This window comes from Prionailurus viverrinus, chromosome F1, assembly GCF_022837055.1.
Source record: "Prionailurus viverrinus isolate Anna chromosome F1, UM_Priviv_1.0, whole genome shotgun sequence".
In the NCBI taxonomy this organism is placed as follows: Eukaryota; Metazoa; Chordata; class Mammalia; order Carnivora; family Felidae; genus Prionailurus; species Prionailurus viverrinus.
This window is the reverse complement of record NC_062577.1, coordinates 30,851,146-30,876,755: the sequence shown is the minus strand read 5'-3', so window position 1 is coordinate 30,876,755 and position 25,610 is coordinate 30,851,146. Positions and strand designations below refer to the sequence as shown.

Genomic DNA, 25,610 nt, shown 5'->3' with positions numbered 1-25,610 from the left:
GATGGGTGGCCTGACGTTGCGCAGCTAATCATGGCCTAAGAGGAGACCCGTTTTTTGGTTTTTCATCCAGTGCTATCTCTGTGCTTCCACTCCTGGGCTAGAATCTTCCAAGACTAGGCATCTGAGTGGCCCTTGGAAGAGCTCTAGCTGGGCCAGCCCACACTTTCTACTACTCTTTGTGCTCAGCCCCGATCTGAAGCTGCTTTTTTATGTCACCGAGACTCGTATCAGATGTGAAAAAGCAGCCCAAACAATGGCAGACATTTAACCTAGCCTTTGGAGGTGAGCTTGCTTGCTTGGGTGAGCTCCCAGGAAGGACTGAATCAGGCCCTGTAGCCAGGCCCCAGACACCCAGAGATACAGACAGCCCTTCCCCCCTGCGTCTGGCCCTCACCGGGCAGGTGAAGGCAGGTGAAGACAGGTAACATACCTTGCTCCGTGCTGCTTGCTCTTCTCTCTCCAGATGGCCTCTGAGAGCACCCCTTGAATGTGGGGGCTCCTCTCCTGGCTCCCAGTTTTTAAAGAACGGCCTCACCTCTGGAGACTCCCTGGCTGGGCGTAGCCCACTGCAGGGCGGGCCTCAGGAATCTGGCGGCTGGCACGCCCATCTGCCGTCACAGCACCCCCACCCCCCCCCGGGCCAGGACTGGGCAAGTGGGTCGGTCTCAGAGGCCTCACAGCGAGCTCATCAGTCCCTAGCTGCCCATGGGTGTCCTGGGTGGGGGGTGGTTGAAGGGAGCCACTGCAAACAGAAAGCACCAGGCAAATGTCAGTGACTCCAGGGGGGCAGGGAACGGCACTCACATTGTGATAGACACCACACTTGGCACTTTCCCAAGGCCTATAGGGGTCAGCTTCCTCTTGTCTCCTGGACCACCCTGGACAGAAGACCAAGCAGAGGACACAAAGGTCAGAGCTGTTATACAGGGTATTATTGCCCAGACCTGTCACTGGGCTACAAGGGGAGGAGAACTAAACATCCAGGACCCTGGAAAGCACCAGACCCCTCCCAAGGAGGGGGGAGGGGAAGTGGAAAAACCCTACTTCGTGGGGAATTTGCAGACCCTTTAGGTTCATCAGGAAGGGGTCAAAGCCCAAGGAAAGCTTAAGAGGAATAAACAGGAATAAACTCTAAATGCCTACCCTCCGGCTCCCTCTGCAGGTTGGCAGGGAGCCCCAGGACAGGTAATTACCTGTGAGTCACTGCCCCCAGCTCAGTAAGGGCTGGTCTCGGGGCCCCACCCTTCCAGGGCAGGAATGCCAGCCTGCAGGGCCAGAAAACAGACCTGACCACAAGTGGTGGAAGGAAAGGTTAACCACAACTAGACCCACTTCCCCTGTCTGCCCCCTCCCCCCACCAGGCCTGAGAACACAGCTTCCTTTGTGGGATTCTGGGTGCACCCTTACCTTAGGGCTCCTGGGCTGAGGGCCACTGTAAATGGCAGTAACAGACCTAAATGGAAAGGCTGGTCTCAGAGGACACTCATCCCCCAGGTTAGGGTCAGAGAGGGCTTTTAGAGAGATCTGGAAGGTCACCCAGTCCATATCTTGGCACTGTTGAACTGGCATTGTCTTGGAACACCGCTTGCTGCCTCAAAGTTTCTATTTAAAGGAGACTCTTAAGTATCCAGTCCAGTCTGTCAGTGTCTCCTAAGCAAGAAGTTCTCTACAGTTTGAGGGGTAAGTCCAAGAAATTGGTTGGAGAACCCTTAAGGGGAAAATGTAGAATTTTGTGGATTAAACCGGGTGTTTCTAATCTTAGGTTCTAATTTAGTCCAGTAAGCTTAGGTGGGCATGGGAAGTACTATAATTAGCAAATGGGCAATAAGTTATTTACACACATAACAAACACTCCAATAAATGTTAGTGTCTTGACCCCTGTAAGAATTCCAGTGAAATCTGGTTTAACTCAACAAGCCAGAGTCAGTACGAACAGCTCCCCTACATGGGCCAGCCTCTGCAACAGGAACACAGACAGACCCCCATCACATCCTGCAGAGAAAGGTCACTGCTGACACCCACTCCACCTCCTGGGGCTTAGAGTCCACCCGCCTGGTCTGTGTCTCCCCACTTCTCCAGCTCCCTGAACTCTAAGCTTCCAGGAAGTCTTCACCCTCCTGGAACTGCCCCATCCCTTGCCCACCACCAGGAAAGAGGATGTGACAAAGAACTCGTTAATAGTTAACCAGCAGACGGAACCGGTGTGGCAATCCCAGACTGTCAGACGAGGTGGGGCAGGTGTGTGGTGGGCCGCACATTGAGTGGCTGGGCCCTTCAAATCCCCCTCCTTCTCCTCCCTTATGAGGCCAGGAGCCCGGGTAAATAAGCCGTTAGTGTTTCAGACTTCACAGGCTGGGGCAGGCCCCAGGAGTGGTTTCGCTTCACAGAGGGAAATGGCAATTGCTCTGTTTGGGCACCCCCCACACTCTGGGCCAAATCCAGGACAGTGTTTCTGCAGACCCCCAGGGTAGGCTTGTCAGCCTCACTCCTCAGGGATACTGAGCACTCTCCAAAGGGGATCTAGAACCCTCAGGATGGCAGGGCCCCAGGCACAGGCTTTGAACTTCAGAACCCAATTTGTTCAGAGACAAGAAGCCTAAAATAGAGCCAGAGGCTGGGTTAGGACCTGGCCAGGGTTAAAGGGCAGGTGGGGGCATCACTACAATGCCCCAGCCTCCCTTCTGTGTACTCTTCTCTCTCTAACTGCTTCCCATCATCTCGTTCTGGAGCCCTCAGCACCACCACCCTCCCACCAACACCCCACACACACTCCTCCCACCAGGCCTGGCTCATTAGAACTTGAGCTTAGGGAAATGGCTACTCAAGTTATCCTTGACTCCGGTGTCTCTTGCACCCACATCAACCTATCAGGAAATGCTGTTAGCTCCCCTTCCAAAGGCAAACAGAACCAATCACGTCCACCCTCTTGGCCTGAGCCTCTCTTCCTCAGACTTCTGCAAATCCTCGAACTTTCCTCTTCTTCCTCCTAACTGGTCTTCAGTAGACCCTCTTCTGTTCAGAACCCTGCACTAGCTCCCCATTATGGTCAGGGTCAAAGCCAAAGCCCTTAGAGACATCTGCGAGGCCCTACGTGATCCAAACACCACCATGATTCCTCTGTCTCTACTGATACTGCCCCTCACTCCTTTCACCCCAGGGGCATGGCCTCCTAACTGTGCCTCCAAACCACCAGGCTGCTTCCCTCCTAGGACTCTGCTGCCTTACCTGGGTACTTCCTCCCCGTGGAACACTGTCCCCTGGGTGTCTACAAGGCTAACTGGCCTACCTCTTTCAAGTCTTTGTTCAAATGTTACTTTCTCAATGACTCTGACCACCCTATTTAAAATGACAAGCAATTTCCCTGCCCAATCCCTGTCCCCAGCCCCCAGCACTCCCAACCCCACCTATCCTACATTATTGGTGGGCTGGGTCTTTCTGGTTGTGGTGTGCAACACTTACCAGCTTTCCACCAACTATATAGCTTACCTATTAATCACGTTTATTTTCTGACTCCTTCCACCAGACTGACATGTTCAAGAAGGCAGAGATTTTTGTCCCTTTTGTTCACTACTGTTTTCCAAGTGCCTTGAAATAGTGCTTGGCACCTAGCAAGTGCTCACTCTTTGTGTAACGAACAGGTTCACACCGAAGTGTAAATAAGGGATATAGTTGAAGGAGTCCCCATGCACTGTGGGTGTATTTGCGTTCTCAGAGGGGACAGTCTGGGCCTCTAGTGACCGGAATGGACGGCTTATAGTGGAAATTCCTGTGGCAGTCAACTGCAGAGAGGGGGGTCTTTCTGGAGGCACCTACCCCCAGATTACATAAATGTCACCATGTTGATGTAGGCAGCATCCTGTGTGCTTATCAGTCATTCCTGGCAATGTCTCTGTCAGGGTGTGGGGGTGGCATTAGAATCTCCAGTCTCCATTATCCATCTGTCAGGCTCAACCCATCCAAATTGTCAGGGAGATCAGCCAAGATCTGATCCATGAGGGATCAAGGGATAGGGAGCAAGGAGAGGGAAGGAGAGAAGAAAGGAGAGGAGTTAAAGGCGGATAAGAGAGCCTGGTGCAGGCTGTGAATGCCGGATCACAGGTGTCGGTAGGAAGAGGCCCCAGGTGACTAAGGCCCAGGCACCACCTGAATATGGTGAGTCATGGCTGAGTCTTCGTCTGTGGGACAGGGTAGGCTCCAGGAACAGCCCTGGGGATTCGCCATGTGACTCAAGCTGGCGTGGCCCTTCACACCTGCACCATAGCTCAGTGGCCCAGACATTGGTCACTCTTCCGTGTGCCTCCCCCAAAACCAGAGAGAGACAGTTTATTATGTTACTGAGCACAGGCAAGAACCCAGCCTCAGACAGAGGCCAGCAGAACAGGGGCCTGGGATGCCTGTCAGGGGCTGACTCTATTCCGTGCCCTTCTCTCTCCCCTACCCTCACCTCCTCAGCCTGAATGTCTGCCCAAAGGACAACGGCACACATTAGCTTGGGCCTGAGGTCCAGGAGAAATCAGGCAGTCAACTTAAAATAACTACAGCTAACATTTTACCAAGTGCTCAGGAAGCACTGTTCTACACCCCTTGTATGTATTAACTCATTTAATACTCACTACATCTCTGTAGAGGATGGCACTTAATCATCCTTCCTATGCAGATGAAGAAAATGAGGCACACTTTCAGGAACTTGGTTCCAGCGGAGGACTGGTGTTAGCTGGGGGATCCTGGGGAGGCAATGATGCTGTAGGAACATCCAGAACAGACACCATTAAGTGCCTTCCTGTTTGTTTTCCACGTTGACAGGCTCTCTTGTGTGGGCAGAGATGAGGAAGGGGCTGGCATCCAAATTCCCCATCTCAGAGGCTCAGGCACATACTGGTAGGGTTTCCCCACCATGCTGACAGGGAGCTGTTCTGACTGAGGACGTGAGTACCCTATAAGGAATGGAAAGAGAGAGAAAGTAGCCGGAAACACATCACAGTGACCTAAACACAGTGTATGTGACAGGATGACACAACTTCTGCCTCGCCACAGGAAGGGGGAATCCCCTCCCCTGAGGTCAGGCTCCTGGGTCACCTCAGCTCCTTCTATCTCCCAGGGTACACCCCCAAATGCTCCACCCTTCCCTCCTGAGGGGTACAGCTCAGTGTAGCCTGCAGCTTGCTGGAGTAGAAGCTGGCCTATGCCTGGCCCATTGTTGGCTGGCTTCCCAGAGAAGAGGGAAGAATATGTTGGCATTTCTACCACCTGTACTGTGGGTTCCTGACCTTCCTCTAGCAGACAAGCCAGCTCATGACCAAGCATTCTCCACCCCAACCGCCTCTACCTCTGCTGTCCAGTCACTGTCCTCAGGGTATTAGGTTTTCGAGATCTACACCCAACCTCTGTGACCTTTGGCCACAGAGATACCATGTGGAGCTCCCCATGTGGCCATGGCCCAGCCGGAGAGGAGAGAGACAGATGCCTGAAGGGGGCAACGTGCAGCCACACGGCAGGTCAGCAGCATTTGGGGAAGACACGGAGGGGGACTGTGGGCATTTGCCTCAGGAGATCTGCTCCCCGAGCTAGCAGAGGGCTGCCAAACAGGACTTCAAACTTCTAAATACAATCCCAGAAAGGGCCAGTAGGCCGACAAACTGAGCATCCAAATGTTCAAACTGGCGTTTGTTGCCGGAGTATGGGGAAGTGAGCACTTCGAGGTTTGGGGGGGGGGGGGGGGGGCATCGGTGTATCTGGCTTCACATCTGGAATTAGCCCCAACTAAAGGCTTTTAATCAGCACCTCCTTGCAGTGCTTGTGGCCGCAATAGGGCCCACGTATGGACTGGAGGATCTCGGAAATCCTGGTCCTAGCTCCAGCTCTGCTACTCAACTAAAGTGTAGACTAGGGCAAGCCCCTCGCTGGGTCTCATTTTCGTCATTTGAGAATACAGGTGTTGGATTTTACTGGTTCTCAATCCAGGCTGTCCCTCAGAACTACTTGCAAGACTTACAAAATCACAGACTTAAGCCAGGCCCCACCCCCAAATTTAATTGGCTTGCAGAGTGGCTGGGGCATTCAATGTTTCTGAATCTCCCCTAAAGCCCTCTCCAGCTCCAGAATGTTCTGCTCTCAGGGTGGACAGCAGTTAAAGCCCGGACCTCAGGGTGAGCGAGGTGAAGGTGAAGGTCTTGACTCTGCACCCCCAGCTGTGTGCTTTTGCACAACCCAAACGGCTTGCCTACAATGGGAATATTAGCCATCTGCCTCGTGGATCCTTATAAAGTTTAAAGGAAACAATGCAAACTTGTGGCCTGGCTAGGTGCGTCCTCTATAAAAGATGTCTGTGCTCACGTGCACATCACATGCAGGCGTCAAGGCCTATGATAAGCAGAATCTGCAGTTGTTCTTATCAAAATGCAAATATCAATCCCATCCAGATATTTCATAGCTCACTTACTGGGCAGCAGGCCATCCACGGAAGCCCCAGGGCCCAACCCGAAAATCTGTGCTTTGTGCATTCCACTCTGTTCCTTAGGGGCTGCAAAATCCTCAGAAGCCATGACTTGGACTAGAAGGGATGAGGGGACACTCCGGGGGCCAACGAGCTAAGCTCCCGAGAGCAGGGCGATGCTCCCAGCATTCCTGCACAGGGAAGGACAGAGGGTAGAGGGCAGGGAGTGTTTACAAACAGAGGATAGAGGGCAGAGGAACAAGTGTAAGGATAAACAGACTTACTGTTTTATGGCCATCAAGATTTAGCAAAACCAGAGTCCAACACCTGATAAAGATAGGGGTCAAAGCTGGTCTGGGCAGATGTTTTGTTCTTAACTCGGGGCAGCTGCCTAGCAAATCTGAGGGCCATAGATAAAAGGCACTTTCTTTTCCTGGGGCCTTTGTTTTACACAGATCAAAGCCTGGCCAATATCCCAGCAGAGAAGGGTGATGAGTCTTTATCCAATCTCATTCCTTCCCCTGAAAATGTGAGTCAAAACTGACTCCCTTCTGATCTAAAATACTGATAAGAGATTTAATGCTGATAAAGAGGGAAAAGTTGATGGGATACTGTTAAGTGGGGTGGGGGGTGGAGAATTAGAAAATAAACGTACATAAAATCTACTTAACTCGAAAGAAAACTAATATTCAGAGAGAAGACACGGAGGAAATAGCCATGTTAATATTTCCTGTCTCTTTCTTTCTTTAAAAATTTTTTTAATGTTGATTTTTGAGAGAGAGTCACGGAGTGCAAATGGAGAAGGAGCAGAGAGAGAGGGAGACAAAGAATCTGAAGTAGTCTCCAGGCTCCAAGGTGTCAGCACAGAGCCTGACACAGGGCTCAAACTCACGAACCGTGAGATCATGACCTGAGCCAAAGTCGAACGCTTAACTGGGGCCACACAGGTGCCTTTCTTCCTTCCTTTCTTTCTTTCTTTCAGAGAGAATGAGTGTGAGCGAGGGAGGAACCAGCAGGGGAGGGGCAGAGAGAGAGGGAGAGAGAGAACCCCAAGCGGACTCCACACCTAGTGCAGAGCCAGACACGGGGTTCAGTCTCACAACTGTGAGATAACAACCTGAGCAGAAATCAAGATTGGGATGCTTAACCAACTGAGCCACCCAGGCTCCCCTTCCTGTCTGTTTCTATTTCTCTGCATGCCTTCGTCTTCCATAATGAGCATATTTTATTAGAATCGTCAGTAAACATAAAGTAAAAAGTGCCAGGGTGAAGACAGTAGTTTTTGTTCATCTACAAACTATTAATCCATCTCTCTTTGCTCCCTCCTCTGCCCTGAACCACTATACCCAGGGACCGCCCAGGAGTTCACTACAAATTTTCTAAATCATTGTAGATTTTGTAAGATATGGCTTCCCTTTCTTAAGAAAGATTGCTTCTTGGGGCTGTTAGAGTTCTTATGTCAAGAAAGCCCTTAGCATAGTTCCTCAATAAGTGTATGTGCTAATAAACGTGTAAGGAAGAACAGACAAAAAGAGAGGGAGGGCAGCAAATGTAACAAGTAACTACCAGCACCTTATCTTCCTGCTTGTATGTCTCAGGGCAAATCAAAAGAAAGAAAGAGTCAGTTCTGGTTTATCTATATTTTGAGGGGAAAGAGGAAGTGAGGATAACTAAAATTCCCACCCTCACCCAACTTTGCCTTTCCCATGCAATTCTCCCAGAATAACATACCTAATTCTGAACTTCCCCACTGCTCACTCGGAAATTTGCATACCCAGCAGCTCCCAGTGCTCAAGTATAATCACACATTTGGATTCCTAACTGTGATGTTGCATCTCTTGATCTGATGTGTGTGCACTGTCCCCAACGATCCTTGTAGCTAGCACTGCCAGATAAAATACAGAGGTCCCAGTTAAATTTGTATCTTAGATAAACAAGGGACACCTTGTCAGTATAAGTAGAACCCCAAAGATTGCATGAGGCATACTTATACTAAAATAGGATCCATTATTTATCTGAAATTCTAATTTTACTGGGCTTCTCATATTTTTATTTGCTGAATCTGGCAAACATACTTGTAGTAGATGGTTTACTCATGGCTTCCAGACTTTTCCTAACCTGCACACCTTCCTCTAGAAGTTCCTCCATCTGTCAGCAATCTTCTTAAGATATGGTGCTTAGAAGTGAACACGGGTGTCCTGGTGTCCAATGTCTGACATCATGGCGGCATGCTCTGGGCATGAGTCCCTTGATCAAAGACCTCTCCAGGTGAAAGACCAAGAACTAAACAACAGTATAGAGAACTAAACAACCTGCATCATCTGGAGACTCTGTGTATGCTTCCCTGGACATGAGAGGTTGCATTTACTCCTTTGGTTAAGTATTACTCCAGAAAGAAATAGCTATGTATTTCCCTGAAAGAACAGAAGGGAACAAAATATTTTTCTGCTTTTGCTATGTATAAGGAACCATTCTAAACACCACGTCTACAGTATCTCACTTATGTATCCCAGAAGCCCTAGAAGGTGGCTCTTTAAAGGAGATATTATTTCCCTTTTTTATAGCCTCAGCATTATTAGGTAGCTTGAAAAGTTTGCGAGGTGTTAGAGACTGAATATGTCTACACCCCCCCCCCCCCACCGCCAGATTCATATGTTGAAACCTTAACCTCAATGTGATGGTATTGGAAGATGGGGCCTTTGGAAGGTAATTAGGTTTAGATGAGGTCATGTGGGTACAGTCCCCATAATGGGATTAGAGACCTTATAAGTAGAGGAGCAGACACCAGAGCTCTGCCTCCACTGTGTGGGAACACAGTAAGGGGACACCTGTCTGAAGCCAGGAAGCTGGCTCTCATCAGGAACCCGATTACTAGCACCATCATCTTGGCCTTCTAGCCTCCTAGAACTGTAAGAAATAAATGTCTATTGCTTAAGCCACCCAATCTATGGTATATTATTTGGGTAGCCCAAGGTGATGAAGACACAGAACTAGCATTTTAGTCAGGTTATGCTGCAGTAATAAACTAACCACAAAACCTCACCAGCATAACACAACAAACATTTATTTGTTGTTCGTACAAAGTAAAATGGGAGACAATGGTGAGGGGAGAGGTCCTCTGTTCTATAGCCATTCAGGGACTTCTGCCATCTTGTAGCTACACCAATAAGGACACATGTCCTTAATGATCATGACAGCAAGGATAGAGGAGTGTGGAGAAGTTCTCCCATATTCCATGCTTCAGCTCTAAAGTGACACCGTCATTTGGCTTACAACTTATTGGCCAGAACTGCTCAGAGGGCGCCTAAGTGATCTTCCTCTGTGCCCAGAAAAGGAAAATGCAATACAGCGTGGTGAACAAATAGCACTGTCTACCACAACTAGTATATGGTGAAACCAGAATCTATCAGCGTATCTTTGAGTTTCCAAAAATCCATATTCTTTCCATTGCATATCTGGTCCTCCCAAGATTAAGGGAATCTGTTTTTGACAAAAAGGAAAAGTCACATGGAACAGTTTGTAGAATACAACATCTCAAGGAAAGTGATAGGAAAAAATGGCCTGGTGAATATTTTAGATTTGCAAAACCTAAAGCATCACAAGTGGTATCCCCTTGGAAAACCTGAGAAACATAGCCCATGAGATCTCTACAAGATGTGGATAGAGGATAAATATCTATGAGACAGGCAGGTTGCTCTAGTTTCTGAGAGAAAAATCACGGGGGTTGGGGGCAAATCTTCAAGGAAAAGATTCTGTTATGTTGTAGGGTGACTAACCACTGCAGTTTTCCAGGATTCTCCTTGTTTTAGCCCCAGAAATTCTATGTCTCAGAGAACACTCTTTTGTCTCAGACAAATGCTTGCTCACCTGGTTGTACATCGATACTTCTTCTCCCAGACAGGTTTTGAACATGTCACATCAGGTGGCTCAGTAAACTCTGCATGAAGATGTGCGATGGTTCGAGAAAGTGAAGTTGGCTCTGAGTCCTAGAAAAACCTGAATGGAATAGCACATGAGAATAAGACTCTCCCCCAGGGAAGAGCTCGCGAAGCTCCTGTATGAATATTAGACATCTTATCAAAGCAGTTGTCTTCAAGGACCTAGGGAAAGAAAACAGCATTCCAGTACAACTTTTGTTCTGGCAACTCTACTCCTGCTGTTGGAGCCTGAAGTACAGGAGGCTCTTCCCAGCCAAATCACACCAAGGACCCATATTGAGCTTATAGACACATTAACATCTCTATCTTGTCTCAAATCAAATACTGTTAAAACCATGGCCTACACCTTGAACTTTTGCCCTTCTTCAGAGGTACATGCACATACACATACACACATAGACACACACACATGCCTTTGCACTTTTTCCAGTGTACATTTCATCTTATTAGCACTCGCCTAGCGCTCCATTTGCTGAGCTGGATTTGGTATGCACTTTGACCTGTACGCTTTCCATCATCTCCAGATTAAAATACCAAGTCCACAGCCAGACTCTCAGGTGCTGCTGAAAAAGCTGCACATTTGACCTTATCTCAAACAGCAACCTTCACACAAGTGCTCTGATCCAGCCATTCCATTCCCTTGACCATATTTAGGCTCAATTCATTCAGCTCCACCTGTCTGCCTGGCCATCTCCATCTCTTGTGTACTTGGATAAATTCTAAATCCAAGAGTTGGATCAGGTTTCTGGATCAGTGATGACTTCTCAGCTATTCTTTGTAAATCCTTCCCAAGTCCCAGCAGCAGACCTTACTTATACAATTCAAGCAACAATCAGCACTGTTCTGTTTGTAAATCCCTTCTACACCAAATTTACATATTAACACCTATTCAAATTTTAGTTATTTTGTGATTTGTCCCCAAATCTTGACTGTAAACTCTTTGAGGACAGGAATGACCCTTGGCCATTCTTTTTATCCCCTAATGAGTGCGTAGCCCAGTGTTTGTACATAGTAGGTGCTCAAAAACAGATATTGATTTATTAGTATGGATCCATAGGGCAAGGGAAAACCTAACAAAAAGTGTTGAAAAATATGCTGTCATGAATATTGACACATAATTCCCTTTCAGGACAACATAGAGAGAAAAGTAAATATTTTTTTCTCCTAGAACTAGAACCCGAGAAAATTCATGATGAGCCAATCTGCTGATCAACAGGTTCTCAAAGTTAGGCTTCCTATTCCATCTACCATGGTTGGTACTTGGGGAGAGAAAGGCCAGGAATCAAAATGGCAGTATTTTTGGTTTGGGGAACTGAAATACTTCTGTGCTCAGGCTATGGACCCAGGCCACTCAAGGCATGTAAGACCCAGCTTTTAGAATAGTCAGAGGCAATGAAAGGAATAAATGTGGGTCCAAGGGAGGAAAGGACACAAGTGGAGAGAGGTTCTTAGGACACAAGAACTCCTCAACATGTTTTAAGGATTCTTTGTTACTCTCAGAGAATCAGGGAACATATGTAGCCTAAGGTCTGTCAGCCCCTACCTGTCCTTGTGCTGCCAAAGATAATGTATTCCATTGGTACTTGTAGGCCCATTCCAACCCTGGGCCAATGAGCACCAAGCCTAAGACACTAAAAAACCCCTTCCCACAACCCAACAGGGTCTCAGAATAGTTGTCTCTCGAAGTTCATTAACTAGGGCCAACAGTGTCCTGTTATCCCTCCAGCTGTCCTGGTGGCCTGGACTTGGATGTGAACCCTCCCAGCAAATCAGACTGTGTACATAACACCCCTCCACTCCCAGCTTCTATCGGCTCCTCATCCTCAGAGCCTGGGCTTTTCTTCCGGCTCTCCTCATCACATGTCAGCAGACTCTTCTGACTTTTGACCCGGAAACACAAAAACATCCAGAACCATTCATTCACAAAACAAATATTTACTGAGCATCCACCAAGCAAGGCACCCAGTGACCAGTAGTAAATAGACAGAATCACTGTCTGGAGGGAGACTGCTGTCTCATGGGACACAGATGCTAAACACATAATTACCAAATAATTTATTAATTATGTAACAACAGTGATCTCAACTTCTTTAGCCATCCAAATCACCCTTTCTTCTACTATCAAAAAAACCATAATGCTGACAGTTCTAAGCAAATACTAGCAGATAATACAAGTTCATTCTAGTTGCCGTTTGTCCTCAAATACTCACAGCTTTCTTTTAACCATCTCTCTGGCCTATTTTGACCTCAAACCCAAAGACACAATCCTTCCTCCATTCCCCAAAGAACAAAACACATAGCTGCTGAGTTTAAGAAATTGTTCTGAAAATTTGGAAGTGACACCAGGAAACTACAACCTAAAAATAAATACTAGTTTTCATCAGCCCCAGAATTCACCCAACATCATGGCATGTTCCTACTGCTCTAAGCCTTGACCAGGTTACTGGAGCCAAGGGCCTCCCTCCGTGTAACCAGTCAGGGTCCTCCCTTTTCACGGACTCACTTCTCCCATCCCACCCCATGAAGACAGACTTTTACGGATAACAACCCAAGATGGCCTACATGCCTTGGTATTAATCTACTCACTGCTACTTGCCATACATCAGCATTCATTCATTCATTCATTCATTCATTCATTCTGTTCATATTTATTGAACACTTATTTTGTACCAGGCATTGTGCTAGATGAGGACAAACAAGATAGCAGCAAAAAAAAGACAGACAAGAGGTAAACAATAAACAAGTAAACCAAAGACTAAATCTGACAATTACAGATTTCACCATTTTTGTGAAATATTATTTTAATGGGATGATATAGTAGATATGGATCTCAGGATATTGGGAGTGCCACTTTAGAAAGGATGGATAAGAGGAGTCTCTCCAAGGAGGCGACCTTTGGGATGAGATTTAGGGCTGGACTTCCAAAGGGAGGTTAAATGTGTATTTAAGGTGCCAGCAAAGTAGAGGTACCAACATTTTTTTCACAAATTTTTATATTTAAAATTTTTTTTAAAGATATGGAAGTAAACATCTTGGGCAAAATTAGAAGGCTGTATGTAAATCCCCAATATATATTTTAAAATTTAATGCTATTATTTTTATTTACATGGACAGGGTGGAAAGCTCAATCTTTTCAGGGCTTAGGTCTTGTTTAAGCCATAGGAGATACTAGAATCACCCACAGGAATTAAGGTGGATCCACCTTGGGGACCTCCCAGGCAATGATGGCTTTTAAAAACTCCCAGGATGATTCTAAAGTGGAGCCAGGGCTGAGAACCACTGACCTAGGGAAATACTGTAGATGGAGAAGAGGAATCATGGTAAGACACTGGAAAAACCCCCAGCATTAAGAGAGTAATTCACAACCTTGGCTACACATTGGAATCACCTTTAGACCTTTAAACATTACTGATCTTTGGGTCCTACTTGGCAAGATTTTTTATTTAATTGATCTAGCCTGGTCTTCAGAAATGTTAAAAGCTCCCCAGTGATTCTAATGCATGTTCAAGATTAAGAACCACTGACTGATAGAAAAGAAAGATGTAATGAAGGAAATCTGGGAAGAAGAAACTAAGGTGGAACAATGAAGAAAAGGAGAGTGCAGTGTCCCTGAAGCAAAGAGAAAAGGTGTTTCTAAAAGGAAGAAATAGTTATTATCTGTTGAATGATAAAACCCAGTTCATTCAATAAATATCCCATTGGATTTTGGTGGGGTGGTGGTAATGGAAGCCAGATGGACATGGGCAAAAGAGTGAATGGTTGATGAAGAAATAGATATAGTGATTGTAGACAATGGTTAATAAACAATTTTAGTTATAAAGAGGAACAAAGAATTCAGGCAGCATCTGTAGCCAGAATTGAGAACCACTTCCCAGATGATTTCCTACCGTTCCATAGATTGAGACCCAGTGCTCTGCGTCTATAGACCTTTCTGCAGTGATGGAAATGTTCTATACCTGTGCTGTCCGATATGGTAGCCACTAGCTACTTGTGGTTGTTGAATGCTTGAAATGCAATTCAGGTGACTGATGAACTGATTTTTTTTTTTAAGTAGGCTTCATGCCCATCGTAGGGCCCAACATGGGCATGAACTCACAATCCTGAGATCAAGAACAAAGCTGAGATCAAGATTTGGACACTTAACCAACTGAGCCACTCAGGTACACCAGAATTTTTAATTTTATTAAATCAGCTATCCAATAATATAACTTAATCATGGGGGCACTATCCCATCCTATTCACAAATGCTGGGGGTTTTAAAGGGCTTGTACATCAGGGGGCATCTTAAAATTCTGTCTACCACATTAGAAATGAGTCCTTTGCTAAGTCATACGGCAGTTCTAGTTTTAGTTTTTTGAAAAACCTCCATATTGTTTTCCAGAGTGTTTGTACCAGTTTGCAATCCCACCAATAGTGCAAAAGTGTTCCCCTTTCTCCGCATCATTGCCAACATCTGTTGTTTCCTGAATTGCTAATTTTAGCCACTCTGACAGACCTGTCCATTGACTGACGAATGGATAAAGAAGATGTGATTCTACCAGTACTAGTCGGCGATGAAAAAGAAGGAAATCTTACCATTTGCAACAACGTGGATGGAACCAGAGGGTATTATGCTAAGCAAAACAAGTCAGTCAGAGAAAGACAGATATCACATGATTTCATTCACATGTGGAATTTAAGAAACTCAACAGATGAACATAAGGGAAGAGAAGGAAAAATAAGACAAAAACAATGAGGGAGGCAAACCACAAGAGACTCTTAAGTACAGAGAATAACTGAGGGTTGCTGGAGGGGTGGTGGGTAGGGGGGATGGGTTAAATGGTTGATGGGCATTAAGGAGGGAATTTTCGGGATGAGCATTGGGTGTCATATGTAAGAGATGAATCACTGGGTTCTACTCCTGAAGCCAAGACTACATTGTGTATTAACTAACTTGAATTTTAATTTAAAAAGAATAAAGAAATAAAGAAATGAGTCCTTTATTCCAAGAGGGCTCCTGGTCTAGAGTCTGGATGTGAAGGGAGAAAATCAGATTTGGTGATACATACTCTTAGAACAACTACTCCACAAGCTGATTTAGGAATAAGGCCTATTGCTCTGCTTCACCCCTAGCCCAAGGCAAACAATATCTCCACAGTCCCCATATTCCCATCCTTTCTCTCTTGTCTCTGTTCTCTCATGAGGTATTTCCCCATTTCCAAGATCTCAGCCAGTCTCAACTCACTGAAACCTCTCAAATCTTCAACTCCCAACCCAATCTCTCTCCAGAGCTCCAGATTCATATTCATATACAACCACTTAATGACCATCTTTGCTTGCATGTCTCACAAACAGCCCAAACTCATTATAACCAAAATGGAACTCATTCTCTTCCTCCTCAAATGTGTTCTTCTTTCTTTTCTCTCCAAACCTGGGAGTCACCTCTACCTCCTTTTCTCTTCTACAGCACTAAGTCTTCCAGCTTTACCTACAATTCATCACTCATATCTGTCTCCCTCTGTCCGCATTACCTTTATCTCAGCCTAGTCCATGACTACCTGAATTACTCTAAAAATATCCCACTCGCTGCCTCTCATCTTGCTCCACTCATGTATTCTTCACTCCAAAAGTGATCTACTTAAAATGCCAAACTTGTTGAACTGTGCTGCTGTCTGAAATCCATCAATTTCTCTGACCGCCAGCAGGATAACCAATTCAATATAAGATAAATTGATAGCTATGATTAAATAACTCAGTGGACTTCGCATTGTGCTAGCCCTGAGAACAGTGTACTGAACAAGACAGAGATAGTTGCCACCTTCATAGAGCTGACAGTCTTGCAATAGAAACAGACAACGGTCATGAGAAGGAAAGTGAAATGGCTGTGGGAACCATGCAGCACAGGGTGCTTCCCTCATCCGAGCAGCAGGGAAGGCTTCTCTGAGACAGTGAGAGGACAGTGACACTTGAAGGATGAGTAAATGTTCACCAGATCATGGGAAATGAGGAGAGTGTTCCAGGTGGAGAGAACAACATGAGGAAGGATCTGAAGTTACGAAGGAACAGACCAGTGGGGCTGGCACCTAGAAAGTAAGGGTTGAGGGATATACAATGAAACTGGAAAAAAAGGCAAGGACAAAGTCATGAGTGAACTTATACACCATGCTAAGAATCCAGGGCATTATGCAAAGGGCAAGATGGGGAGCCATCGAAGGGTTCTAAAAAGAAGAATGACATGATAAGTTTGCTTTTTTTTTTTTTTAAGATTATACTGGATTGGATTGGATTGGATTGGACTGGACTGGCTTAGACTGGATTGGATAGGTCAAGACCCAATGCAGAGAGACCAGTTATGAGATCACAGCAATAGTGCAGGTAAGATGATGAGGGTTTAGACTAGGAGGGTGGCAAGGGGGATAGAAAACAAAGTCAAGAGGTATTTAAGAGGCAGAATGATAACTCTTTTTTTTTAGGGGGTGCAAGTGAGCAAGGGGCAGAGAGAGAGAGGGAGGGAGGGTGTGGAGAGAAAGAGAGAAACAGAGAGATAGAGAAGTGGGGCTCACCCAGGGCTTAAGGCTCATGTTTTTACCCAAAGTGGGGCTGGAGCTCACCTGAAATCAGGCTTGTGCTTACCCAAAGTGGGACTTGTGCTCACCTGATGTGAAACTCGAACTCACCAAGTGAACTCATGAGATCATGACCTGAGCTGAAGTCAGATGCTTAATGACTGAGCCACCCAGGTGCCCCAGAATAATAAGTCTTGATGATCATGTATGAGAGGTGACAGAGAGAGAGGAGAAAAGGATGACTCCCAGGCTTACAACCTGGGCTACCAGATAGATTGTGAAGCCTTGACCAGGAAAGATGGTGGTGCAAGTTTTGGAGGTGGAAATATCAACTTTGGCTTCAGATATGAAAAGTTCGATACCTGCAAGATATCCAAGTCAAGATGTAGACTAGGCAGGAAGATATAGAGGTCTAGGGCTCAGATGTATACGTCATCTTTACAGAGCAATAATGGAAGCCTTGCAAGGAAACTAAATCACCTGAAGAGAATGTGTAGAGTTTAGAAAGACGTTCCAAGACTGAGTCCTGAGAAGTGCAAAAGTGAGAAAAAGAGGTCGTATAGAAGTTGTATAAAAGGCAAAAGTGAGAAAAAGAACTAAAGAGTGTCCAGAATAGAATAGGAGGAAAATTAGAAGAATATGACATGGAAGCCAAGAAGAATGTATTTCTAGAAGACGGGAGTGGTCATTAGTTACTAGACATCACATATGTAGGTGACCATATGCATAATTGTTCATTATGGTTTCTGTGCCTACTACCTCCTCCTCATTTCCTGCCATTTCCCAAAACCCATCCTTTATGTTCTGACACCAATTTTGCTTAACTTCTCTTGGACCCCGAAATGTATATTCATACATCCTACCCTTTCTATATGCAGCCCTCTTTCATTCCAGTCCTCCCCCAACCCTGAGCCCCCACTCCCAGAGTCACTGATGAACATCATCCATCCTTTAATACCTTCAGCTGCTCAGGCATCATCCACTCTTGGGCCTTCTTTGACAACTTCCTCCCCAAACTGAATCAATATAGTACCCATTCTACTCTATTTGTTTCCCTGGTGTATATTTCTATTATTGTGCTTATCCGAGGATATTGTAATAATTTATTTAATGTCTGAGTCCTCTACTTGACTATGAGCTTCATGAGGGCAAAAGCAATGTTGTATTCTGGGGCACCTGGGTGGCTCAGTTGGTTAAGTGTCTTGACTCTTAATATCAGCTCGGTCATGATCGTGAGATCGAGCCCAGCATCAGGCTCCACACTCTCTCCCTCTTTCTCTGCCCCTCCCCTTTGCTCTCCCTCTCAAATATATTTTTTTTAAACAATGTTGTATTTTGCTTTCTATAACTATACTTAACACAGTAATGGATACATGGCTGGCTTCAACAAATGTTTTTGGTTTTTTTTTCCCCCAAATGTTAATTTATTTTTTTGGGGGGGTGGGGCAGAGAGAGAGAGAGGGAGACACAGAATCCAAAGCAGGCTCCAGGTTCTGAGCTGTCAGCCCAGAGACCCACGTGGAGCTTGAACTCATGAACCACAAGATCATGACCTGAGCCTAAGTCAGATGCTTAACGGAATGAGCCATCCAGGCACCCCAAACCAAATAGTCAGACACTTAACCAACTGAGCCACCCAGGCGCCCCTTCAACAAGTGTTTTTGGATCTTATTGCTGACTATATGTCACCTAGAGAATGTGAATGACCTGGGCTGGGATAAAGGACTACAAGAATTGCTGACACAAGCAGGGGGAAAAGACAACAGAGTAATGACTGAATCAATGACATGTATTGATTGCTTCATTTGTGCCAGACTGCTAAGCCTTTTCCAGTTCTCTAGCTCATCCAGTCTTTATCACATCTCATTTCATAGGTGTTATCATCAACCCCACTTTACAGATGAGGAAATGGAGGCTAGAGAAGTTAGGTCACTTGTCCAAGGTCAGACCCTGGTAAGAGAAGACAGGTCTTGAATGAACCCAAGTCTGTTTGACTCCAAAACCCTATTCTGTTAAGTCTAGCTGGGATTTGAGCTTGAGAAAAATTCCCTGCACTGATCCAACCTTACAAAGTAGAGCAGTGCGATTCAGACATGGTATGTGGGCAGTAGGGTGTTGCTCCCAGCACATCCTGCATGGCCCAGCAGATAGTGACTCTGCTTGGCCAGAGGCCATGAGGGACTAAAGCAAAATGTCTACCAAGGGTCTGCTCATCAGTGTTGATTTGCCAAGACCCTGAGGCCCCAGGAGCAGGCTGGAGGAGTGCCCCAGAATAAGCCAATCCCTGCAATGTCAGACACTATGTTGGGAGTGGAAGTGAAAGGTGAGGAAGACAGAGTGGAAGGAACTAAGCCAAGTTGCCAGGTCTTGGGCAATTTTGACCCCAAGGCTCTGAGCCAAGGACAAGCTACTGTGCCTAAAATGACATCCCAAGAGAGTCTGATCATTTTGTAATCTCTGTCTCAATACTGACTTTCAGGTCAATCTAACTAGTATTGATTAAGCCCCTATTATACATTAGCACCATGAAAGGTACAAAGATCTGGTCTTCCACAGAGACAGGGCTAGCCCACAGGGAACAATGAGAGAGCTGTAGAGAACAGTACACAATGCAGTGCCAACCCGTGCAGAATGAGCCACAAAGGCAGCTGAAATTCACAGAAAAGAGAGATCAGGGTGTGCTGGTGGCTTCTCCGAGTACATGAACTGAAGGAAGGAAGACAGAGGAGAAAGACAACCGCATTTCAGGTAGGAAGATTATGAGCAAAAGTGAGGCAACCACAATGAGAATGGACTCGGGCTATGAGAAACCCATCTGTGGAGCAAAGGGTTCTAGTTGGAGAATGGAATATAATGGAATAGAATGGAATGGAGATGAGTAGGGAAGGGCAGATCATAGAAGTATCAGATTCCAGGAATACTGATCAAGTAAATCCAATATGCAGAATCCAGGTTCATGTAGGCAATGAGAAATGATCTGGGATTTAAACAGGCATTAAGAATAAAAATCTAATTTTATGAAGATTTATTTGGTGGTAGTGTTTGAAATGGATTACAGAGGACAAGACGAAAGGCAAAGAAGAAGAAGGAGAAGAAGGAGAAGGAGAAGAAGGACAAGGAGAAAAGAAAACTGTCAAAACCCAAAAACAGTGGGATGCCTACTGGTTGGTTCAGTAGGTAGAGTTTGCAACTCTTGATCAAGGGGTTGTGAGTTCAAGCCCCATGATGGGCATAGAGCCTACCAAAAAAAAAAAAAAAAAAAAGAAAGAAAAAGAAAAAGAAAAAGAAAAAATACCCTAAATGCTTCTTTGAGCATACACTAAACATCTGACTGCATGCAAACTTAATAAACATAGTCCCTCCCTTGTCAGTCCAACAGAGAAGACATTAATTAATCCCATAGTTACCTATTAAGAACCTACTATATGTCAACAATCATACAAGGTTCTAGGGACACAGTGAAAAGCAAAACAAAGTCCCAGCCCTCACTGAAGCTTAACATGGAAGACAACACAAAAGCAAACCAACAGTTCATCAATATAAAGTCAGGTACTAAATGCTATGAAGAAAATAAATAGGACACTAGGGAATGGTGGGATAGAGCCATCAGGAAAGAAGCCTCTCTAAGAAAATGCCACAGTATCTCAGGCCCAGAGAATGGGTAAAATGGAGATGCACTGCTAGCCACAAGGATACTGAGGTGACTTCATTTGTAAGAGCACAGAGAATATCGGGAGTCTTGTTTAAAGTGTGTTAAGTTTTTGATAAAAGCAGGAGATTCACACAGAAATGTCTAGCCTCTAGAACTCTAATCTACAAAACCAGAGGAAGATAAAGGTTAGAGTGTAGATTTAAAAATCATCCGTTAAGGGGCACCTGGGTTGCCCCATTGGTTAAGTATTTGACTTGGACTCAGGTCATGATCTCAAGGTTTGTGAGTTCAAACCCTTCATTGGGGCCAGTGCAGAGGCTGCTTGGGATTCTCTGTCTCTCCCTGTCTCCCTCTGCTCCTCCCCCACTCACTCTCTCAACACAAATACATAAACTTTTAAAAATAAATAAACTAAACTAAAATCATGTATAAATTTAAAAATCATATAGAAATAAAAATAAAATAAAAAATAATAATAAATAAAAAATAAAATAAAAATCATCCATTGATATTTGAGAGATGAGAAACCTCTCCAACTAGCATACATGAGATGAAAGTAACTCTAAGGACTGAGTGTAAGATTTACAAATGATTTTATCCTATCTTCTATGATGGATGATCTTCTCCCTCCTGCCTCCTGGCATACCAGGGGTGAGCAGTGACTTTAGGCAGCAAGGAGCTGGTAACAAAATAATAATACTAATCATTGAAGTTCATATACAACCAATCATCCAAAAGGCCTCGGTCTCCTGTTCCTTCAATCCCCAAAGCACAGTTGTTGGGACAGCTCTATCCCACCTCTGTACTTATCCCTAAGACTACCTGTTGTACCTTTGTGACTGTTTCCTCTGCAGATGGCTCTAGGTATTTTAATGTTTGGGAGAAAGGGATTTGGAAAGCAAAATAAACAAAATTAAAAAAAAATTTTTTGTAACATTTATTTATTTTTGAGAGAGATGCAGTGCAAGAAGGGGAGGGACACACAGAGAGAGACACACACAGAATCCAAAGCAGGCTCCAGGCTCTGAGCTGTCAGCGCAGAGCTCGACACGGGGCTTGAACCCATGAACAATGAGATCATGACCTGAGCCAAAGTTGGATGCTTAACCGACTACTGAGTCACCCAGGCACCCCTGTAAACACAAATTTTTTAGTTTTATTTATTTGAAAGAGGGAGAGACAGAGAGAGAGAGAGAGAGAGAGAGACAGAGAGAGAGAGAGAGAGAGAGAGAGAGAGAATGAGTGGGGGAGGGGGAGAGACAGGGAAAGACAGAATCTCAAGCAGGCTCCATGCCATCAGCACAGAGTGCTACGTGGGGCTCGCGAACATGAGATCACAACCAGAGCTGAGATCAGGAGACAGATGCTTAACCAACTGAGCCACCCAGGCCCCCCGAAAACAAACACACTTTAAACTAGCCTTTCCTACCTTCCTAGAAATGGCAGAATTAAATGTTAGGATAGACTCCAGGGTAGGGTGACCAACTATCCCAGTTTACCCAGAGCTGTCCCACTCTCAGCGCTGTTAATTCCTGCACTCAGGGAAACCCCTTAGCCCTAGGCACACTGAAATGGTTGATGACCCTGTAGCTGGTCCGGCCTTCAGAGCTATAACCTGTGTCTGACCTGTGTGATGCAACACAAGGCTTTACATCTCTAAAGTGACATCAGCACAAAGCACATGCTTAGTTTCTCAAGCCCTACCTAACCTGCTACCCTAGAAGTTGGGTTCTCTTGCCCCACTAGACAGAGGAGCTATCAGAAATTCCTAAACATGAGGTGGCCCTGGATTCCTCAGCCTTCGGTTCCCACCATCTCCCACTCAGCCCCAGCTACCACCTAAACCAGAAGCACCAAATGCACTGGCAACTCCAATCCATACCTCCTGCTGCTGTGTCTGTCTCCGTCTGGCCAGCAAGCTGGTGGGGTCTGGGGGTCAAAGTCAGATTATCAAAGAGGGGAAGAGAGGAACTTATCTGAGATGCTGATGTATTCTGCCACAGCAAATCACAAGAAAGGGGAACTGTAGGTAAATTACAGTCTGCTGACCTTGGAAGACATGCGGTTTTCGTCTTTGATTTACAGAAATACCGGAAATGCTTACCATTGAGTCAATTTCAGAGTTTTGGGTCCAAAGCTGGGCTGACTCACTTTCAGAGAAGAAACCAGGTGAAAGCTCTGATATCAAGGTACACATCATACACTCTTCCAGAGGCCACAATGTTTGGAACACTCACAAATCTTGAGAAAGCTCATGTATCATTTCTGCCAGGTATTGGAGACTTCTCCAAAATTGTAAGGAAGATTCACAGAAAATGCCAAGATTGATATTAATCTCAAATTGGTCCCTTGTTGCGCAAATTTCCTGTCTGACAACATTAAAAGAACAATAAGCACCAGGACACCACCGTCTAGGAATAACCCCTGTTGGGCCCCACATCACCTTGACTGCTTGGGTACAGACTAAAATGTAGAATTTTACAAAAGCTATTTAAGTAACCTTGCCCAATCTGCAAGCATATATAGATCTTATTACCTGAAATACTAATAGCCACGGCATAGGGTAGTTATTATTGTTGCCTTTTTTAACCAAATTGGGAAACTGCCTCAGCACACCCCCCCCAAAAAAAGATTACTGTTAAAATTTGCAAGGACTCAAACACTTTATCTCTGAAGCCGCCCTTTACCCAGTCCCTCCTCACAGCACTCAGCCTATGACAAACTGTTGCAAGATTGCATCACTGACCTTTACAATTTTCTGGCCAGTCTGATTTCCCCCTCCTCCTCCTGCCCTCTCCCTTCACTGCTTGCAGCACTTTGGCCCAATTACCTCTGCTTTTCCCCTCTTGCTAGCTAACTCGGATAAGTGGATAACCAAAGTTTTATCCTTACACCCTACCCCAAGGTGAGGATGTTTTCACCCAGGCCAAAATGTATCTTACTCTCTTCACACTTGCTTCAAAGAATGCTCTCTCTTTTTAAGTCTTACTTAAGTAATGTCTATTCCTAAAGTCAGGTTTAAACTCATGACCCTGAGGTCAAGAGTCACATGCTCTTCTGAACTGAGCCAGCTGGGAGCCCTCCAAGAATTGTCTCTTTAACTCTTACTCAAACCCTCTATTCTCACCCTTCCGCTCCTGTTTCCATAAGCTGAACTGGCTCTGTGGTATGGCACCCCCAGACCCAGGGAAGTGACAAATAATTATTGAGAGCATAAACTAACTGCATTCCAGACCCGCAGAGGAAATTTATCAACAGCCCCTTTCCATCTTCAGGTCCCCCCAAACCCCCAAACTGCACTTCTCAAGTAGGAGTCGGGATCATTGGATTTAATGGTAGTTCCCTGACACAGAAGTACATACACCAACAGAGGCAAGCACAGAGACGTATCACACATACACCTGCAATTAAAGGGTACCCTCGATAAATAGTTACCTATCAAGTTACCGTAGCAATGCAAGCACCTGTGAATAAAACCAGTCAGGCCGGAAAGAAACACAAGCACACACAGAGCCTGGAGACCTGTTCCGTTCCTTAACCATGATCCCTCCCCTTGCCTTCTCCCCTCCGATCCCCACACCTGTGGGAAGATTTTATCCCTTAGGAATAAAAACTAAAGATTTTCCGGTTAGGTAGAACCTCCCCCGCCCCCAACCCATGTCCTCATAGGGGTCCCTCTAGGGTCGCCCCAGACAAGGGAAGCTGCGCACCCACCCACACTTCTTAAGGAGGAGTCACGTCGGAACTGTACACGATACCCAGGGTGCCGGGTCCTCACCCTTGTGCGGACCCGGAGTGGGACCTCCTGCTTTGCGGCCGCACCCCACCCCGCACCCCCGCCGCGGTCTTCCCTGCCCCGGACTCGCAGCTCACACCGCCTGGAGGTGCACTGCTCGCGGCCGCCTCCCCTGGGCCCTTCCCGGTCCCTCCCCTCCCCCGCCCCGCCCCTTCCCCTTCCTCACCCCTCCTTCCTCTGGCAAGAACTGCGCTGGCCCGGGGCCCTGGGAGCCCGATAGGCGGGTCTCAGAGGAAAGATATAAGCGGCCCCGGGACGCTGCCAAGGTGCCAGCTGCGGAGTCTCCACCTGGAAGAGCCGCGGCTGCCGAAGAGGAGGAGAGCGCAGAGGCCGGCCGGACCCCGGACGCGCTGACCGCCGCCGCGCCGCCGCCCCCCACTCGCGCTGCCTCCCGCTCGCGCTGCGCCTCCAAGGTGAGCCCCGCGGGGCAGAGCGCGGTTGGGCGGGGTCCGGGGCGGGTCCCCCTTCCTGCGGGACACCCGAGAGAAGGGTGCTCGGGAAGGCCGTGGCCATCCTTCCGTGGCTGAACGGGCCCCTTTCCTGCGCCGCTGCTCCCGCAGGTCATCCCCGCCCCCGAGATGGAAACCGTGCAGGAGCTGATCCCGCTGGCCAGGGAAATGATGGCCCAGAAGCCCAATCGGAAGCTGGTGAAGCTGTACGTGCTGGGCAGCGTGCTGGCCTTCTTCGGCGTGGTGATCGGCCTGGTGGAGACTGTGTGCAGCCCCTTCACCGCCGCCAGCCGCCTGCGGGACAGGGAGGCAGCGGTGGCCGAGCTGCAGGCCGCCCGGGAACGGAAGGTCCTGGAGACCCAGGCCCCGCTAGAGAAAGGCAAGCAGCAGGAGGCCGTCCTCTGCAGCCGGGCGCTCTCCAACCGGCTGCACGCCTCCTAGGCCCCCTGGGAGCCGGCAGAGGGAGGGGACAGATAGCCTGAGCGTGAGAAGAGAGAGCGCATAGGGTCAGGCCCAAGTGGGAGAGAGCAGGAGTCCTGTGCTGTTTGGACTTACATCTGAGAAGCCACTGACTTCTAGAACTGAACTACCACACGGATCCACCAAAAGGAGTTTGGGATTGAGTTTTGCTGCTGTGCAGCACTGCAGGAAGACACATACAAAACTATGTATCTTTGAGCTATCTGAGTGCATCTACCATTTTGCACTAGGGTGGAAGGAGGGGAAATGTTTTGATATTATTATTATTACGGTGACCACCATTTTGCATTTTGAAATAAAAATCTTTTTATACTATA

At 46.5% G+C, this 25,610-nt stretch overlaps 2 protein-coding genes across 7 annotated transcripts in view; one reads left to right on the top strand and one right to left on the bottom strand.

Annotated features, from left to right (window-relative positions):
- Window positions 1–24,634, bottom strand: part of LAMB3 (laminin subunit beta 3) — a 61,591-nt gene extending 36,957 nt beyond the window's left edge. The window contains exons 1-5 of one of the 6 annotated variants that reach the window (XM_047840759.1): window positions 24,531–24,634; window positions 10,301–10,429; window positions 6,440–6,624; window positions 4,614–4,934; window positions 431–742 (exon numbers count right to left, since the gene is read on the bottom strand). The gene's annotated coding sequence lies outside the window, so the exon portion shown is untranslated. Of the gene's footprint in view, window positions 1–430; window positions 743–1,143; window positions 1,162–1,407; window positions 1,454–4,613; window positions 4,935–6,439; window positions 6,625–10,300; window positions 11,229–24,282; window positions 24,301–24,346; window positions 24,369–24,530 lie in introns of those variants that run through there. The other 5 variants (XM_047840757.1, XM_047840758.1, XM_047840760.1 and 2 more) reach the window with 5 other exon arrangements.
- Window positions 24,635–24,649: 15 nt separating this feature from the next.
- Window positions 24,650–25,610, top strand: G0S2 (G0/G1 switch 2). Its single transcript, XM_047840765.1, has 2 exons — window positions 24,650–24,777; window positions 24,925–25,610. Exon 2 carries the CDS (start codon window positions 24,943–24,945, stop codon window positions 25,252–25,254), a length of 312 nt encoding a protein of 103 aa, XP_047696721.1. The 5' UTR covers window positions 24,650–24,777; window positions 24,925–24,942; the 3' UTR covers window positions 25,255–25,610.